The sequence below is a fragment of the Diabrotica undecimpunctata genome, chromosome 7, assembly GCF_040954645.1.
Source record: "Diabrotica undecimpunctata isolate CICGRU chromosome 7, icDiaUnde3, whole genome shotgun sequence".
Taxonomy (NCBI): domain Eukaryota; kingdom Metazoa; phylum Arthropoda; class Insecta; order Coleoptera; family Chrysomelidae; genus Diabrotica; species Diabrotica undecimpunctata.
Genome location: NC_092809.1, coordinates 117817573 through 117837967, shown reverse-complemented (window position 1 = coordinate 117837967; position 20395 = coordinate 117817573). Strand labels below are relative to the sequence as shown.

The following is a 20395-nucleotide window of genomic DNA, read 5'->3' as shown; positions in this document are numbered from 1 at the left end:
CCTTATCTCGTATAAAGAGAGACATGTTGTTCCAAACATGAATATATCATTCGTATAAAAGTGCTTGTATTGGCTTTACCAGTTGCCAATAAGTCAAGAAATCTATTTGTCATAAAAAACATTATGCCGCAAAGACGTTTAGAACTAGTGCAGCTCGAGCAATTAGTTCGTTGGATCAAACAAGGCATAACTCAACAAGAGGTTGTTATGAGGCTAAATGTGTCGCAAAGTGTGACAAGTCGTGCATGGAATCGGTATGTAGCAACTGGATCTGCAACATACAGGCATGGAGGAGGAAGAGAACAATCTACAACTTGTCGGCAAGACCGTTTTGTAGTTCTGATGGCAAGAAGAAACCCAACATTCAGGGCTTCCAGAATTAACAGTGTCTTCAGGCATTCTACTAGACCAGCGATTTCCAGTCAAACGGTTACATGCATCCAATTTAAGGGCTAGACGGCGTGCTACCCATCCACGACTAACTAGGAAGCAGCGTGCATGCAGATATCGCTGAGCGATGAAACACTATCAGTGGAACTTCGAAAACTGAAGGAATTGTCTCTTTACTGACGAGTCCAGATTTCGTTTGTATACTAATGATGGTCGAATATTGGTGTGGAGGGAAAGAGGACAGCGTTACAATGAAAATCTGAGAGTCCTAACCACTTTTTTTGGAGGTGGTATTGTAACAAAAATATGTTTATGTAGCAAAAATTGTGCTAGAGGAAGTCTGGGTGACTCTATCCAGTGTAGCAAAAGGGTGAACTCTAAAATGCACCTTGATACACCAACGAACTAATATGGGGAATAACGGAAGAGGGAAGGGATTAGATAGAAATAAATTATGTAAAAGAAATAAATATGAATGTTATGAAGTAAATATGAATTTTAAAATATAACAGAATTAAGTGTTGGCTAGCGACTATGCAGGAGAATGACCACTTGACACTCAAAGAAGGATTCGGCCAATTTGCATGCCCTACAGAGACCGTAAGATATAAGAACTAATGACAAGAAAACCACCAAGAAATAAACAGATGAAAAGTAAAAGTTGCTCTAGTGAATGTTTGGGCGCCAGGAAGTTAAATGTTTTCTTCCGAGATATCTTGTATTGCTGAAATATGAAAGATAGGTACTAATTGAAATATTAAATTTTAACCACACCTTTAATAATTACCAAATTTAGGTACAAACTATTTTAAATGCTTATATACTAAACCACCACCTCTTATGTACAATTAACTTAGCTATATTTACAGTAAAATCCCTGAATATAATTATAAAACAATTTACCCCTGATATACCCCTTAAAAATTTCAAATTGTGACAAAAATTAGATCCAATAATAATGTATAAATAATAAATATAATTATATACTACTCACTAATAGTTAGTTTTCGTTCAAAAATTGTTTAGGTTTTTAAGTAAAAATTCTCCGGGATATGTGTGCACACAATAACCTAACAAAGAGAAATTCAAGGGAGAGTTATAACCTCATCCCTTGGTAAACAATAAATAATTAAATTAAATTACAATGATAAAATGTTTTTTTTTAGAAAAAATTGAAGATGTTTATTATTAAGGATAGTTTTCTTTTATTAAAAATTGAACCAAAAGTTAAAACCTTGAAGAGGACATAAAAAAATTATTTAAAGTAATTGAATGATAAAAAAAAAATAAGTCAGTTCTTCCTGCCGGTTTCCCTCGAAGATGATCCGGTGGAGAACTGGACTCAGGTGGTAACAAGATACCAAACCTGTATTCCCTGGATCAGGTACTATTGGACAAATACGTCACTTTAAACTGCTTCTTAGTTTCCCATAAAAAAACCAACTTGAAACTCCTTCCCCTTATCCTTATTAAGTATAACCCCAACTAAAAAAATAATTCTTCCCCTGACTTGTAACTGGATTCTTGAGTAGGCTAAAAAAACAGTTGTGTTACTCCAAGTTTTTGTACATACAAAAGGTAAGGAAAAACACAAGGGTTATCAATCTTGAAAGGCGATACAAAAAATGTCAGGAAGTGACCTTATTGAAATAAAAACCTTAATGGTTTTCGGTAAATAGTGACCTTCGAATGGTGTGACAATGTTTTTATAATGTATGGATATATTACACAGATAATTTTAACGGCAAACATGATCTTATATATTATAGAATAGGAAAAAAAAGAAATATTAGCCGGTTTAACGGTATGAAATTGAAATAAATAATTGTTTGCTTTAATTCTTGAAAGGAAATAAAAATTTGAGATTGATATAGAATCTAATACTTATAATTTATTTAGGTATAAAACTTTTCCTTAATGAAATAAGGTGAAATATAACATGTATCAAATATATGAAATACCTATCAAAGACGAAATTAAAATAGGTCTGAATTTTACTAACAATGGCGGATGATATAAAGGATTTTTCCTTATAATTTATTTGTAATGTTATCTTACCGGCTAGGGTGATCCAACTGAAAATATCCTCGTACAAAACAACAAAATAACTCAAATGGTTTCTTCTAAAATAACAGGTCTTCACATAAAATAAACTTAAACCAAATTCGGAAAAAAAGAGTGGCACTTCCCCAGCCGCCTTGAACAAACGATGTTCACTCAACGAGATTCCAGCAACAAGTGATTTAACAAGCTGTCGGTTGAATGTATTTTCAGAATTTCACCGCTGAGGGCGCAGTTTAATACCAACATCAGAAAATAAAATTTACTGGGAGTTATTTAAATATTTAGTTTAAGAATATTTCAATATGAATTTAATTTAGAATCAAATTAAAAGATTCCAGTCACAAAAAGAAGGTAAACGATTATTTAAGTAACGGACTCGTTACAGTATACCCAGGTACCTGGGTATCCTTGGTAATTGTTTATCTGAATCATTGATGATAGTATAAATATTTTTATTCGAGCTTATAGTTGTTCCTAACATTATTTAGAACGAAGAGATTTATAATAAAAACCAAAGAAAAAAATGCATATAATATATAAAAATTACCTGTTAAAGTTTTTACACCATTACGTCCACACCCGTAGCACCCGGGTAACACTAATGTTTAGTAAATTATGAAGCTCTGTCTAGTTTTTTTTTATAATAAAAGTGATATGGAAACGTAAATAAAAGTTACATTTTAAACACATTGTCCACACTTACTTATTTACTATATTTACTGAGTGTTCGTTACATAGTGGACGATTACAAACATTACATGATTTTCGTGTCTTTCTTAGCGGCTTTTTCGCTAAAGACATACAAATGTAGCAGTTTCCAACAATTTTGAGGCGTCCAGTGGAATCTCAAAGTGGTAATGACTCTGCACTATTACTTGAATCTGTAGGTAGAGGTTTTCCTAACATACACTCAATTCCTGACCTTGATGAAAAATTTCGGTATACATTTGGTACTTTCGATCTAGCAGAAATTGAAGGCATCAATAGTTGTTTCCCTAAGTCTTGTAGAAAAATTCTACGCTTACTAGTTTCAGTAGAACTCTGTGGATTATTCTCTGTATAAATTATATAGGTTGCTAGGCAAGCTACGTCTAGGATATTGTAAAAGAACGCTACTGGTCAACGCAAAGTTCTGCGTTTAGTGGAATAATGAGAAACCATTTTGTCCATGTTGTCTACGCCTCCTTTAGTTGTATTATAGAACTGAATTATTTCAGGTTTTTTTTGGGCCACTTACATTATCGTTGTCATACATTGTGGACAGCAAGATAACGCTTTTTTTCTTTTTTGGTACATATGAACAAATAGTAACACGATCTGCACTGAATCCGTGTAATGACGATTCAGGCTCACGCTCTGGCGAAGGCAGCATTTCTTGTGGAATATATGGTTTGTTTCCTTTCAAAGTACCAACTAATGATAAATTCCAAGACAACAGGAGAGGGGCTAGTGGAAGAGTTGTGAAAAAATTATCCATTGTTATGTTTCGTCCAGAATTTTTATATCGGTAACACAAATCTTTTACTACGCGTTCACCTTGATTAGTTTCACGTCCGTCGAATTTTTTCCAGTATAAATTTGTCCAGTAAGTGGATACGAATTATTGGCGTCACAAACCCACCAAACCTTGATGCCATACTTGGCAGGTTTTGCTGGCATATATTGCGTGAAACGTGTCCTACCTCTAAAAGGAAATAACTGTTCATCCACAGTAAGAGAATCCGACGGTACATCATTATCAAGTCACTGAAAACACATTTAAATGTATCTCTAATCGAAAGAGTTTTAGTAGAACGTACTGGGCCCGTTTTTTCAAACAAAAGGTTACGTTTCAGTGTTCGACTTGCAGTAAACGGTTTTCGTTGCCAAATCGTTTTATCTTTTGCAACCAGAACATCACTTTGGGAAGAACTTTCTTGAAAATCGTCAAAATCTTCATTACTACTATCGTCGCCGTCGGTATCGATTTCAATCTTATTATTAATATCAGTAAAAACGTCCTCTACGTCAGAAGCTTCATCTCCATCCGGTTTGCTTTGCGAAACATAGTCCTCATCTGATTCCTGGTTTTCGATATTTTTGTCTACTTCCTCATCTATATCGTCTATAAATTGTTGCAAGTACTTCTGTTGCTTTTCATACGTCATTCTAAAATTGAATGATCTATGTATAAAACGTAAAAATAAACAGTAATGACTTACCTTCTAAATTCGCTAGCACTCACTTCTCTTCTTGCCATTATTACAAGTAATTACAACATAAAACACGCATATAGTCACAAAAATATTAACAACTTGTAAGCACAGTTAAATAAACACTGATAGCAAACAAATAAAAATCTAAATTGTCTGTTATTTTCGGAATGTACAAGCGAAGTTTACCGAAACAATGCCGGGTACCTGGGTAGCACGGGTATAGACTCCCGTATCAGGTACTTGGGTATTGACATAACGGTTAATTAATGAGACAATGACTGCTACACGATATCGAGACAGAGTCATAGTACCAATAGTTGTTCCATTTTTTTGGTGCAATAGGCGAACAATTTGTTCTGATTAAAGATAATGTTCGCCCTCACAGTGCGAGAATTGTCAACGGGTGTATAGAAGCTCATGGCATTACAAGAATGGAGTGGCCACCGTGTTCACCCGATATGAATTGCACTGAACATGTTTGGGCCAAAATGTCTGGGCAACAAAACAGGCTCCTTCACTTCATTTTTCTATTTGACCTTATGAACAAAAAATAAAATACACATTTTCATAATATCCACTTCAGTTGTTGAGAAGTGGACATGCCAGCTATAATAAAAATGCATCAAAATAACTAAGAAGTGCAACATATAACTATAGAAACAACACGTTCAAAGAAATAACAAAAATATTGCGGAGCTAATTGATGTTATTTTGGCGTAGGTCCTCAACTACGACCGAGAAGTTTTAAGAGCAACAAAGTGCAAACTTTATTAAACAATATTACGCCCAGTGTTTACTTACGAATCGAAAACATGGGCAATGACGACACCTGATAAAGAGTTACTACGAATCTTTAAAACAAAAGTGCCGAGGATCATATGTAGCGGAGTTAACAAACAGGGCTTAAGGAGAAGCTCATATAATTTCTAACTTTATAGAATTTTGCTGATGCAAATGTCATGAAAATGATCCAAATAAACCATATAAGATGATTGGGCTACGTTATTCAAATGCATAAAAGTGATTTTGCAAAAATAACTCTGCTAAATAGGCCTGTTGGAGCAAGAAGAAGGGGGTGATCTAAACTTAGATTTCTAGATGATGTGCAAGAAAATTAAAGGAATATTAAAGTAAGAGTATGGACAACACAGTCACTCGATATAGAAGGATGAAAGAATATTTTGTGGTAGACAAAGACTAACGAAGAGCTGTAGCATAAGCTGATCGTTATGATCAGGAAGCTTTATTACCGTCTTATCATGATTTACTAGAAGAAGCAATAGGTAGAACTAGAAATCGAAGGGAAATTTTGTCTCCCCAAAAATATAAAATATTTATTAAGCGTATACCGTGAGGCGACGCCGGACAATTATGGATTAAACAAGAACGGAACAGAATGCGAAGTTAAATAAATAATTGTAATTTCTCCTTTTTTTCAGTGTATCGTATGGGTTTAATTTTGTCAACGCAAGCCAAAGCAAATTTATCGATAATAATGCCACAACAGTTGGGTAGAACTTTCGAATTCTATCCTAAGACCCCTAGATCTTTGATTAGTTTGGCCCGTCCTCAGGCCATTTATTGTCAACCACTACGAGGCAAAACTTAGCAGCAAACATTCGTACAGGGTGAATTTCAGTTATTTTGAAGTTTACTGTGGTAATAAATTATTCACATACAAATCCGCAGCGATTAATAGTACAAAAAATTTATTTTATTAACAATACTTAACGGAATTGTTATCCGTGTCTCCTACCAAAAAACGTACAAAAGAAGCTTAAGCCTTATATAATCAAAAAAAAATTTTGCTAGATAGCTAACATGACGAGCTTACCAAAAATTCTGGGATAATGCAAATTGCCAAAAAAAGCTTAAATTTCTATAGAAGTCAGTAAAGTTGACAGGTTTTGCTTCAAAAGATACTAGAGAAAGAGACGGAAGTCATCGTCACACAGATTGTACAAAAAGTGACACAACTATGTAGAAACAAAAACCGTATAATTCAACATATAAAATCCAACATCCCTATACAAGTGAAAACTGAATAAGCAATTATATTAAATAGTTATATATTAAATAGTTTAGAGACCACCAAAACATCTGCAGATGCTTTTCAAACATTTTCAACAATATGCAGGGTGTCCCGAAATATCTTATCTTATAGTTCCTACCCTATAATTCAGGACATTACGAATATTTTTATTTAAAAATTGGAAAATGTCAATTGGACCTACAAAAATATCAATTAATGTAGACATAAGATCTATGACGTCAGTTCCAATCTATCTGTTTGGAAGTGTAGCATTAAGTCGATTCATTACAATACTGCTGTTATGTGAAGGCGCCATCTTGTTGTCATACCATAACTCCTCATTCGCGTAAAGGAACAGTTTTTTAAAAATTCAGAGGTCTTTGATTATTTAAATATTCTTCACAAAAAAATATGAATCTATTAACCCTCCGTTCATCGGGTGTGGTCTGTGAGTCTACGACAAAATAAAAATTTTGGATAATTCTCTCATTTTATTTTTTTAAATTTCTACCTTTTCAGTACCTTCCTAGAAACTAAATACCATTCGTTTTTTTATACAAAACTGTTTTTGAAATTTTTAAATAGCTGTTGCATGGCCGGTTGTCCTGACAGACCCCACCCGATCAAATGTGTAACAATATTTGCACTGCTTCTTAGTTGTATTTTTCTTGCAATCTTGTTTCACTTGGCCAGAAATAACGCAAATTAAAAATAGCCAGGTATATTCTTCAGTTTTGCATTTAGCAACGATATGACTGCCGTATCATATATACTATATACCAAAGAAAGGAAAAAATGTGATTGCTGTTTCCACTGTGCACAGAGATGGTCGGATTGATGAAGATCCTGGTGATCAGAAAAAACCAGAAGTAATTACTGTTTATAATTCCACAAAGAGTGGAGTAGATGTTGTAGACAGAATGATCACATTGAAATGACCCACATGAGAATTTTCCAAAACGCGAAGATTATTCCAAAAAACCTAGGTATGGAATTGGTACAGGAGAGTATACGACGGAGAGCAGTTGACACGCATTTGACAAAAGCTGTGCTTCGGCCTTGAGACTCTCAGGCATTGAGGTCGACGTTGTACCAGATCCCCAGCCAGGTAAGAGAGGAAACTGTAAATATTGCAAAAGACGCAAAACTCGCCTTTTTGCAAAATTTGCAAATCCTCGCTATGTATGGACCACATAATGGCATGCTGCAAAGATTGCTTAGAAAAATTTACCACCAAAGTTTGACCACTGTTGTTTGTGTCCACAATTTAATTTTTTAGTTTATATATGTTTTTGTAGTACTTTGTTTGTTTCTAATTAAAGTTTTAAATGTTTTTTTTTTTCATTATTTAGTCGCTGTTCACAAATTTGAAAAAATATGCGTTGAAATTGTAAACATTTTTAAAATTTACCTAATACAACTTAAAAAAAATTTGGAATTGTTTCTGTAATAAACATTATATAGTAAATAATTTGTTTAAAACACGTTGATGCGAAATTAGCAAAATGTATGCTGTTGCTCGGGATCCGGTATTTCATTTTGGTCCTCACAGACCACACCCGACCGAAAGTGTTTCAGAATGGTCAACCGATGAACGAAGGGTTAAGGGCACATTTAATAAGCCACGCCAAACATTAATTCACCATCTAGTTTGAAAGCGAGTTTTCCTTAATCAGTAAGAATTTTCCATTGACCAATAATGGGAATAAAAACGATTTACAATCCCATTATTTTGGAAACGGGATTCATCACTTCACAAAATTTTAGTTAAAAAGGTATGAGTATCTTGCATTATCACTTGCATTCTGACAATGAAGGTTGGTCTTCCATCCAAATCGGTGGATGGAAAATTATAAACCAAACACAGCTTACATGGATGGTAATATTAGTTTTTAAAATTTATTTGAAATGTAGTTAAAGACATTCCAGTTTCTACAGCAACAGACCTTGTGGACACCTGTGGATTATTCGTTAAATATGCTAAAACGTTCACTTAGTTTTGTTTGGTCTATAGACCTCAACCACAGCAAAAGTTATATAACAAGATATTCTTCTTTAGTGAAAGCGATTGCGAGAATTTTTCCCACATTCACCATAAACATATCTACGTATTCATTAAGTGTCAATAGGAATGGTATTTTTACTACTATAATATGATTTCACGATATTGATATCGATATTGCGTGAAAGAAGAAGAAAACTTAATAGACGGAAAAGAAAAATTGGCATATGACTTGACAGATGAAAAAGCAGAAAACTTCACAGACAGAAAAAAAGAATTAACAGATAACTTGAAAGACGAAAAAGAAGAAGACTTAAAGTTGACTGATGATAGACAAAAAAGAAAAATTGACATTGACAAATGACAGACAAGTAGAAGAGTTGACGTTGACAGGGTCTTGGCTAAGGTTATTCCTCGGCCGGTAATGCAAATTCCACGCTTACCGACAGTGGCGTCACACTGTCTGCCCCAAGCGACCCATACTCTGCTCGCGATTTCTTTACTTTTTTATTGTTATTTACTGATTATTGCAGATAAAACATTGTACGGAAATGCTTCCAATTCCACAAGAATTTATTTACCTAAAAGTACATGTAATCTTTTAAATGCTCTGTCCCTAGTACGCATAGACCGTATGGAGTAACCATCGTAAAAGTTATGTTCTATTAACAAAGACAGAAAATTTAAAAACAGCATTACATTGTTTATTCTTCCTTAATATTGATTTCTCATATCAAAACACAAACTTATCGTTTTATTAATCTGAGATGGAGACCTATAAGCAGAAGAGGTATCGAGATTCGGCGACCTTGAACTTTGTGTACACTATTTTGCCTGTTTGCTTACTTTGTCACTAGGGCGGCTCTAGTTAAGATAAGGGTGGTAGTATTAGATGGCAGTGAAGGTGAAAATTTTGAAAATAATTAATTATTTATAGTTAATTTAAAAGATTACTGGTTTTTCTGGTTAATAATATTTAAATATAAGTGCCAAGATAGCTTACACCAGAACAACTTACTTCGTACTGGAATGTATAACCATTAAGTGGCTATTATGGAAAGTAAGAGGATAGTACATTGGCGTTTACATTATTTAGAAAAAATTCAAGAATATCGAGACCAAAAGCTAATAATTTCTTGACGAGACGTGGTATGACACGCATGATACCGCTAGCAAGGAATGGACTGATGGTTCACTTAGGTGCCTGCTAAAAGGTGTACCTCCCAATAAAGGTACTGGAAGGATTATTGCACACTGTAGATCTTAAAATAGTTGGGTGCCAAATGGGTTAAAGCTTTGCGAAAAAATATGGAAAATATTGTATAAATTACCTTCAGAATATGAATTCTGATATATTCGAAAAGTTGTTTAAGAATACTTCACTTTCAAATATAAAACTCAGCAGTATGATAATTATGGACAATGGACTATCACTCAAGATTTCTAAAAAAATCCGAACAGCACGTCTTCAAAGCAGGATTTACAAGATTATCTCTCAGATAATGATTTGTATTTTGAAAAGTACTATAATGAGAAACAACTACTTGAAGTGTTTGGTACTTAAACTACTTATGATAAACAATATTTTACTGGAGACCATTGCAAAAGTACATTGGCATACTGTGTTCAGGTTACCACCTTATAGAATTCGTTTGGGGGCAAATAAAAGAGCCTATTCCGAGGAAAAAGATTTTTCTAATATTTGACGACATGAAAGTTATTGATTTAAATATGCATGAACTATCAGAGATCACAAGTGTTGACTAAAAAAAAAAACAGAGAATTCAGAGAACATTCACGGAATATATGACTTAGATCACCAATAATTGTCCCAAATAGTATAACTTTACTATGCTAAATTTTTTAGGGATTTTAAAAAGTTTTCTACTAAAATAAAATACTTGTAACGCCACTGTTCAGAAACTGTGAGGAAGGTTTATAATTAAGTTGATATTCTGAGTTTTTATACCTTCGCTCCCGAATAGGGTTACTGTAGGTATACCTAAAACCCGCTTTTTTTCTATAAACAAGAATGTCAAAACGTAACTAACGAAAATGGAGTATAATTTTGTTTACATTAGGTTTTTGTTTATACTACAGTCCGTACCTTTTTTGTGTGATAACATTCATTTTGTACTTTTCCGACCAATCAAAATGCTGATAAAATATCCAACTGATTCTAAATTGTGCCAGTTCTTCTGGTAATAAAGCTTTGTGCTGGATATTCAAAAAAATTGGAAAAATTCAATACTAATGTTTTGTTTAACCCTACATAGTCGCACTTACTTTTAGAACATTAATAGTCACAGCGGACTGTTATTCTGCGTTTCTGGAAACTTACTTTTTCTGGCAAGATAAGGTTTTGGTTAACAAACAATGTAAAAATTATAAACACATTATATTCTATATAAAAGTATTATATTTTTAAATAATAGAAAGATAAAGCCAAAAAAGAGTATAAAAAAATTATATACTACAATCATTCATTTTTCAACTAAAAAGTACTAATCACATTAACATATTAAGACGATTTTCTTACAACAACACAACTTATAACACAACTCACACTGAACTAATCATTGCAAATTATTATTTTTCAATCATAAAAATGTATTAGTTTTTTGACACTATTTTTTTACATTGCAAAACTTTTTTTCTGCTGCACCTGCTACACCTGCCATAAATTTCTTGATTACCTTTCTGAAAGGAATATTTTCTGACTAAATGAGAAATATTTTATCAATGCAAAGTTTTAAAGTTTTTAGGATGTTAGCCACCAGCCATTCTTCCATTAACCGATGAAGGCATACTTGATCTCTCTCGTTATCAGATATATTACCTAAATAATTATTTATTAAAATTTAGGTTATAAAATGGAAATACTTCAAATAAACTTACCAACACCACTACAACTACCAATAGAAATTACAAAAGATTCATTGGAGCAGTAATAAGCACGGCCAAAAAGCATATACCAAGAAGCATATCCAAAAAAAATACATTCCTGGTCAGTCCCATAACAGCGAAGAACTGTACCAAAATTTTCTTGAAAGCGGTGATCAAGAATTAGCTAATGAACTGCTTCATAGCCTAGATGTAGCAAGACAACAAAAATGGACGGAAACTGTAGAAAGTCTTAATTTTTAAACATCAAATAGGCAAGCATCTTCTTCTTAGGGTGCCTGTCCGTTCCGAACGTTGGCGATCATCTTGGCTATGATGACTTTGTTGGTTGCTATACGAAATAGCTGTGTTAAGGTCTTTCTATATCATGCTCTCACGTTAGCAAGCCAGGATATTCTTCTTCGTCCTGGGGCCCTTTTTCTTCAATTTTACCTTGCAAAATGCATTGAAGTAGCTCGTATCTGCCTTGATTTCTCATTATATGTCCCAAGTACTGCAGCGTACGGCTCTTCACGATGTTGCCAAATCCGCAGTTGTGTTCATCCTCCGCAGTACTAGGCAAGCATGGACACTACTAAAAAAATTACTAAGCGGAACTCACATAGCAAGGAACAACAATTAACCACAACACTATTGCCTCACATCTGGTATCGACTTCTAGGGCCCCGAAAGACAAGCCACATACAATCAACGTAAAACCAGAGCTTAAAAAGAGAACTCAAACGATTTCTACCTAGCGAAACCGAATTCAAATCTTAACCACTGTGTTTCCTAAAATTTGCGAAACAAACAGCTGGATAAATTACTCGGCAAGGGAATCTAAAATTGCATTCCACATGCCGTTCATCCTGGTCAAAATTCGTAGTGAATTCAGTTTCTGGTACTTCAAACGAAGTAAATAATAAAACAGAATGACGGTATTAGATTTTTGTTTCGATACAGTGAACGAACAGACGAGACCTAAGGAGGTCGAAATACGTATAAGCGGTTGTCGCTGCACTGTATCGAAACAAAAATCTAATACCGTCATTCTGTTTTATTATTTACTTCGTTTGAAGTACCAGAAACTGAATTCACTACGAATTTTGACCAGGATGAACGGCATGTGGAATGCAATTTTAGATTCAATTGCCGAGTAATTTATCCAGCTGTTTGTTTCGCAAATTTTAGGAAACACAGTGGTTGAGATTTGAATTCGGTTTCTCTAGGTAGAAATCGTTTGATTTCTCTTTTTGTTTTTAGATGGCGTAGTTACGTCCGTATATAGTTATTTTAATAACTATTGTCTAGGACGGGAGAGATTTTTGTTTTGGTTCAGAGCAGTGACTATACCGTTCTGACGAGACCTAAGGAGGTCGAAATACGTATCAGCGGTTGTCGCTGCTCTGTATCGAAACAAAAATCTAATACCGTCATTCTGCAGAGCTCTAAACTTTAAAATTCAAATCTAGAGTCACTATAGATCTCAAGGATGTAAAGCTAGACAAAGCCCCAGGTTTTGACAATATTCATCCCAAATTATTAATTAACAGCGACAAATATGCAAAAGAATAAATGGCCCACTTTTTCACAGACATTATAAAGACAGGTACCATAATACAGAAACTCAAACGCTCGAAGGTCATTGCCATATTAAAACCAGGAAAACCAAATGATAACAACCCTAAGAACTACAGACCAATTGCCCTACTATCGGCGACGTTCAAGCTACTAGAACGACTTATGTACAACAGAATTAGTCAAAAGTTACTTGAATCAATACCGGTTGATCAAGCAGGTTTCCGACCGAAAAGAAGCTACGCAGATCAGGTTTTTTCACTTACCACATTAGCATTAAGGCAGGGTTCTAGAGAAAACTTAAAACTGCAGCCGCATTCATAGACCTAACAGCGGCCTACGATACAATCTGGAGAGAAGGCATGATATACAAACTCCTCTGTACAGTTTTATGTAAATCCACCTCTCGAATAATCAACAGCATACTAGCCGATGGAACGATTGAAGTAGTCATGTAAACCGACATCAGCACCCCAAGAAAACTGAAGAATGGACTGCCTTAGGGATCTGTCTTAGCTCCTCTTCTCTTTAGCCTGTACATCGCTTATATATCAGAAACCAGATCAGGGAAGTTTGGTTACGCCGATGACTGGGTCCTTGCAACAAAGTCATTCAAAGAAACAGATGAAATCTTTTCGGCGGACTTACACACATTATGAGAGTATTTCTGTAAATGGAGGCTCCAACCAAACGCTACTAAAACAGAGGTTTCCATTTTCCACCTAAATAACAAGCTTGCAGGAAGAACACTCAACATAAAATTCGAAAACACCACACTCGCCTACAATAAAACACCAAAGTACCTTGGAGTGACCGAAGTTTTGATAGAACCCTATCTTTCAAGAAACATCTGTCAAAAACAGCGGAAAAACTTAAATCCAGAAGCATCATCCAGAAGCTGTGCGGCACAACATGGGGAGCATCGACTTCCACCTTGCGATCATCTGCCCTGGGCCTTGTCTTCTCAATCGCGGAATACTGTTCTTCAGCCTGGCTTAACAGCCCACATATACACAAAGTAGATGCCCAATTAAACAAAACAATGGGAATGATTGCTGTCGTTATGAAATCCACCCCTACGTAATGGCTCTCAGTACTGAGCCACATTCCACCACCCAAACTACGGCGCATACACTTCCTTACTAGTGAGTACAGAAAGATAGTTATTAACGAGATCCTGCCAATCCATCAAGATATAGATGCTGCCAACGGTAACTGTCTACCCTGCAGACGACCTCCACGAAAAACAGCGCAGACTGCTGTAGAAAATGAGTTCAACTTAACGACCACTTGGACTCGATAATGGATGAAACTACAAAATGGCAGCTTCTCCTTCATCACACAAAAACCACCAGGTTTTGACTTACCACGCAACGCATGGACTATGCTGAACCGAATTAGAACCCAACACGGTAGATGCGGTTGGTTACATGACGCGCAATTGGGGTAAACGAGCATCCCCACTGTGTGACTGCGGACAACAACAAACCATCTGTCACATTATTTAGCAGTGTCCCACAAGATTCTATCATGGCAGGTCAGAGGATTTTTTAATGGCGGCTCCAGAGTACATAGACTATATAAATAACTTATATGTTCGTTTGTTAACATATGTATTATGTTTTATATAAAATATTATGTATGTTATGTTAAGTGCCATACGATAAATAAATAAATAACTTACCAAAACTTGTAATGTCACTCAAATAAGAACACTACAGCTCAGTTGAAAGACCTGTTTACCTGAATTCTGATGAGTCACCCACGACTTAAAATTTCCAGAAGCAGGCCGAATAAAACCAGTATGAGCGACCTTCTGGGCTCCTCGATGGGGGATCGCAGCGATTCCGGAACTAACGGCATTTTATATTTAAAGAGGAATTTTGTTGTAAACAGAACAGTTAGTTTTTGAACATCGCGTCGAGTTTTTAAAATGTAACGCAAGTAGATAAATTATATAATTATTAGTCTAATATGAATTAGTTATATTGTGCAAATAAAGACTTTAAATAAACTTATAAGTGTTATAAGTGTAGAACCTTTAATAATAAATAAAGACAATAAATTAGATTAACCACCAGCTAAGAATACAAAACGGTTATTTCAAACATAGAGATATACATAAATACACTTGGCACCAAGACACTAGACACATAAAATCTATTATCGACTATGTCATTACAAAACAAAACACTAAATTAAACATCCAGGACACTAGGGCTCACAGGGGTGAGGAATGTGGATCTGACCATTATTTGGTTGCGGCTAAGACTCTGATTCCATTTAACCGACACGTTGAAAGCATCAACACTCCAAAAGGAACTGATATAAATCTGAAGAGATATAATGTCAGAAGCCTACAAGAATATAGCACTAAAATCTTATACCAAAATAGATTAAATGAAAAACTACTCGAGGAATACCTAACTGCTGAAACCGACCAATTATACGAACATATAACTGACTGTATTCACCACGCAGCCCAAGAAGCTCTAGGCGAAGAAACCAGAACAGTCCACAGATCAGCGGGAAAAATCACTTGGAATACACAGCTTGAAGAGCAAAAAAATAAAAAACAGGAAGCGTACAAAAGATGGCTGAACACTAAGAATCTTGAAGATAAAGAAATATACAAAGAACATCAAAGAATATAAGAAGAACAAATACAACAAGCGCTTAAATCGATGAAGAATAACAAAGCATCCGGGCCGGAGAACATACCAGCAGAACTTCTAAAAAACGGAACACCAAAACTAATAAGCTATCTTAAAATGCTATTCACAAGATACTTAAATGGGGAATAAATCCCGAATAGTTGGAAAGAAGCATGGATTACTCCAATTCACAAAAAAGGTCCAAAAGGTCCAACAGATATTTGCGGAAACTACAGATGTATCTCTGTCACCAGTACCTTTAGCAGGCTGTTTGGTAAAATCTTAAAGAACATGATAGAGAAAGAATACGAACCTCATGAAATTGAACAGCAAGCAGGATTTAGAGCTGTGTGATCTTGCGTAGACCACATATTTACCCTAACACAACTGAATGAAAAGAAAGTTGCAAGAAACCAGGAAATACATCTTTTATTTGTCGATTTCACAAAAGCATATGACACGATTCCTGTGAGAAAGCTGTGGCAGTCTCTTGAACGATCTTCATTAAATAGCACGATCATCGCCGCAGTCAAACAATTATACAATAAAGCATCATCAAAAATCAAACTAAACAACACCTTATCAGAAGAATTTCCAGTAACAAAAGGCTTACGACAAGGATGCTGCCTCTCTCCAATACTATTTAAGATCTATTTAAATGAAGCACTAAAACACTGGAGAAGATCATGTTCAGGAATGGGGATCCAACTTGACGACGATACAACATTATACACTCTACATTTTGCGGACGACCAAGTAGTAGTGGCAGCAGACAAGGAAGATTTAGAATTCATGACGAGACGGTTGTTTAAAACATATGAAAAATGGGGCCTCTCTGTAAATAGAAACAAAACGCAATACTTATGCATCGGGAATGAAGTAGAAGATCTAATGGTCAACGAACATGAAACAATCAAGAACTGTGAGGAATATATATATTTGGGAACAACAATCAACAAGAGTGGGCGCACCGAAAAAGAGATAAAGTAAAGAATCGTGAAAGGAAAAAGGGTGATAGGATGCCTAAACCCGATGCTATGGTCAAAAGAACTATCAAATCAAAGAAAGCATCTCCTCTTTAACTCCATCTTTAAAAGTATAGTGCTCTATGGATGCGAAACATGGCAACTTACTAAATCCCTTGAGCGACGCCTACTTGCATTGGAAATGGACTTCTGGAGAAGATCAGCTAGAAAATCAAGGCTTGATAGAATACAAAATGATTATATCAGAAATATAATGGGAGTCAAGTCAACCATCATTGACGAAATTCACAGGAGACAACTGATCTGGTATGGTCATGTGAAAAGAATGGACGACGACAGGCTGCCAAACCAAATTTTAAAATGGACGCCAAGGGAAAGAAGGAAGAGAGGAAGGCCAAAACAATCCTGGCTGGGCGGCATTCAGAAATCAATCTCGAAAAGAAACCTTCACCCTGGCGAATGGAATGACCGACGTAGCTGGAAACTGGGAACCGGAAGGCGGAGAACGCTATAAAAAACCGGGAAGAAAAAAAAAAATTAGATTAATAAAAACAGTACAATATAGACAAGCTGATGGCTTAGCCATAAGTAGCTGTCTCTCTCCTCTATTAGCTGATGTATATATGGATCGTTTGTACTCCACACAGATCATGAAAAATCCTAAAATACTCCATGAGTTTCGCTACGTTGACGACTGTCTAGTCCTTATTTCAGGTAACTTCAAGTCAACTGAACCAGTACTTTCTAAAATCAAGCAAATTTACCCCAACATTAAGACTACGATGGAACTAGATCATCCAAGTCAATCAACTTTCTTGATCTCACCATCAGCAGATTAAATAAACACTTCTACTTCAGTATCTATAGGAAACCCACACAGACTGACCATGTAATAACCTTCTCTTTAAATCACCCCATGTCACATAAATATGCAGCTTTAGAAAATTACCATTCCACTATCTCAGTCGAACTATAACAAAGAATTTAATACCCTCATACAAATAGCAGTCAATAACGGATATGATCACATTATCAATAAACTATCATCTATAGAAGATGTCTTAAAACCCAACAAGAGACTGCGTTCCCCAGAGACCTTACCACTAAACCTAATTACGTTTCACTTCCATATTATCATGAGAGTCTTTCTTGAGATATTCGAAATCCTCATCAAACGTTCAGATGAAAACATCCACGTTTCTTTTAAAGTACCCAATAATATGGGTCAGTGTTTATCTAATTCCAAAGATAATTATTATACCTTCTGTAAAAGAATTTTTTTAAATAAAATCTTTGTGATACATAGTACACAGCCAACTACAGGAATTTAGTTCCTTTTGGGAAATAACAAATGTTATATAATTTCTAAATATGTTTTATGTACGCAAAACTTTGTATACATTTAACATAATATTTTTTACTTTGTTAAAAATATGTTCAATTTAAGTTTAATTAAATTTTTTTCCAAATCCTTTTGTAAAGTAGTCAGAGAGTAATAGGAGTAATAGTGGTTTATAATTAAGTTCAGTTCCTTTGTTTTCTTTCTAAGTATAAAAGCTTGGGATCGTAAAGCGACACCTGCAAAATTAAATACTAAAGAATGGAAGGGTAATCTTGAAAACTAGAAGATAAAATAAATCCAGCAAATCCAGCAACACCTCTAATTTATCTTGTTTTATACGAAATAATTAACAATAAGAAAGAAAGCGGTTAATTTGTTTATTTGGTTTAGTTGACAATATTATAAATAGAATAGACAAAGCTTATGCATTAATAAATATTTTCCATAACTTATTCCCATATTTTAGCCCTAATAACCAAATTATAAACTAAATGAATATTTGATCTAGAACTACAATACTTGAAAATTGATAAGGATCAAAATAATGTTTTACGCCAGAAATAGAGTTTGTAAAAATTCAATATAAACAAAATAATATTAATATGTCGACTTTGCTATTAATTTTAAACGAAATAAAATACATTTTTTTATTGTAACTTTTTTTTCATATTTTTTACTATCGTTAGCAAAATGTTGAATAGTTTTTTTTTATTAATGCCTCAACCTTATAGGGTCATTGGCGTGTACAATTTAAAGTTTTTCAATTTATTTAGTACATTTATGGAATATAAGTATGATGTCAAATTTTTTATATCAGTTCCGTCACTTAATATTGCCTGTAAGGTATTTTGTAATTTATATTGTCTCTCCATGCAATATTAAGGACACTCCAGTAAAATATGGCGAACACTGAGCACAATATCACATACGTAGTACTGTGGTTTTAATTCACTCTCCAGCAGATGTTTATGGGTGATGGCGGTGTGGCCTATTCTAAGACGAGATAGGATGGTTTGATGTATACGCTTATTTGGGGTTGATTTCCAAGGTAATATAGAATGTTTTACTTCTCGTAGTTTGGATGTTGACTGATTCCACTTGGTCTGCCAATCATTGATTATTAAGTTCTTGATTATAGGTTTTATATCTAGATGTGGAATGCTTCAGATTTCTACAGCTTGTAGACTCTTTTCGCTTTTGCCAAGGAATCTACTTCTTCATTACCAGTAATTCCGATATGGAAAGGAATCCATACACAGTTGAAATTTATGTTCATAGTTTGCAGTTGGCTTAATGCTGATTTAATAAGTAGTAGACTTGGATGGCTAGAATATAATTTATTTAGGGAAATTACAGAACTTAGGGAATCCGTTATAATGACAGGGTTTTTAATACTATTTTCTACCACAAATTTTATTGCATTGAGAATAGCGGTTAACTCCGCTGAGTAAATGGATGTTAATTTAGAGAGTTTCATTAATATATTTATTTTATTGTTTTTTTTTCTTGGTATTTACCGAATTTGTTTATAAAGGTTATTAATTAATATGTATTATTCATTGGTTAGTATTTATATTTATATTTAACACTTATTTCTATGTGTATTCACATATACTAACTAATTATTTGCATTTAAAATGCTCCCAATAACCCAAAATTTAAGTGGTGTTATTACAGAGCGATTTTAAAACGTTTATTCACGTTGACTAAAGATGGATATGTTGAGAAAAAAAAAACACAATTGCATACAAAAAACAGATCTCCCTAGATAATAAGGCGAAGAGTGGAAAACGAAAGCATTCTAAGTATTGCCTGCCTTTAGATTTATTAGCTATAGAGTTAACGAAATCGTACATCAAGAAAAAGAACTACAAGATATCAAAGCGGCAATCTAGGATGAAGACATAAGGTAAAAATATGAAAAGAATGTAAAATTGGAAAATGAGAACAAAATGTGCTTGAATATAATAAATAATAATCAGATTATGAAAGAAAAGGAATTTTTGTAATGTAGGAAATAAAATAAGAAATGAGAGATGTAGAGAAATTTAGAGATTTATTTAAGCAAAATTTAAAGTCATCGAATTATAATAAAGCCATCACATGAGACTATACACAAAATTGAAGATATTTTAAGAATATATGCATAGCGCTGAAAAGGTGAGAGCCTTAAAAGAAAAATCCAAGATATCAAATTTACCAAACACTGTACAGAAGAATTTGAATATTTTAGTGTGAGACAGGTAATCAAATGCGGAAACGTAATATA

General features: G+C 34.3%; 2 protein-coding genes across 2 annotated transcripts in view; both read right to left on the bottom strand.

The window, feature by feature from the left end:
- The window catches only part of LOC140445742 (calsenilin-like), an 859410-nt gene that overhangs the window by 817299 nt on the left and 21716 nt on the right, over nucleotides 1-20395 (bottom strand). The window lies entirely within an intron of this gene.
- On the bottom strand, nucleotides 2907-4906 carry LOC140446612 (uncharacterized). Its single transcript, XM_072539188.1, has 3 exons — nucleotides 4656-4906; nucleotides 4186-4602; nucleotides 2907-2928 (listed from the first exon to the last, which is right to left on the bottom strand). Exons 1-3 carry the CDS (start codon nucleotides 4691-4693, stop codon nucleotides 2907-2909), a joined length of 477 nt encoding a protein of 158 aa, XP_072395289.1. The 5' UTR covers nucleotides 4694-4906.

Excerpts from the sequence above, each read along its gene's own strand:
- LOC140446612 (XM_072539188.1), bottom strand. The coding sequence starts at position 4,693 with ATGGCAAGAAGAGAAGTGAGTGCTAGCGAATTTAGAAG. Across the intron at positions 4,603-4,655 it reads AGTGCTAGCGAATTTAGAAG|AATGACGTATGAAAAGCAAC; the intron begins GTAAGTCATTAC and ends ATTCAATTTTAG. Across the intron at positions 2,929-4,185 it reads TTCAGTGACTTGATAATGAT|GAACAACTATAAGCTCGAAT; the intron begins GTACCGTCGGAT and ends AAATAATGTTAG.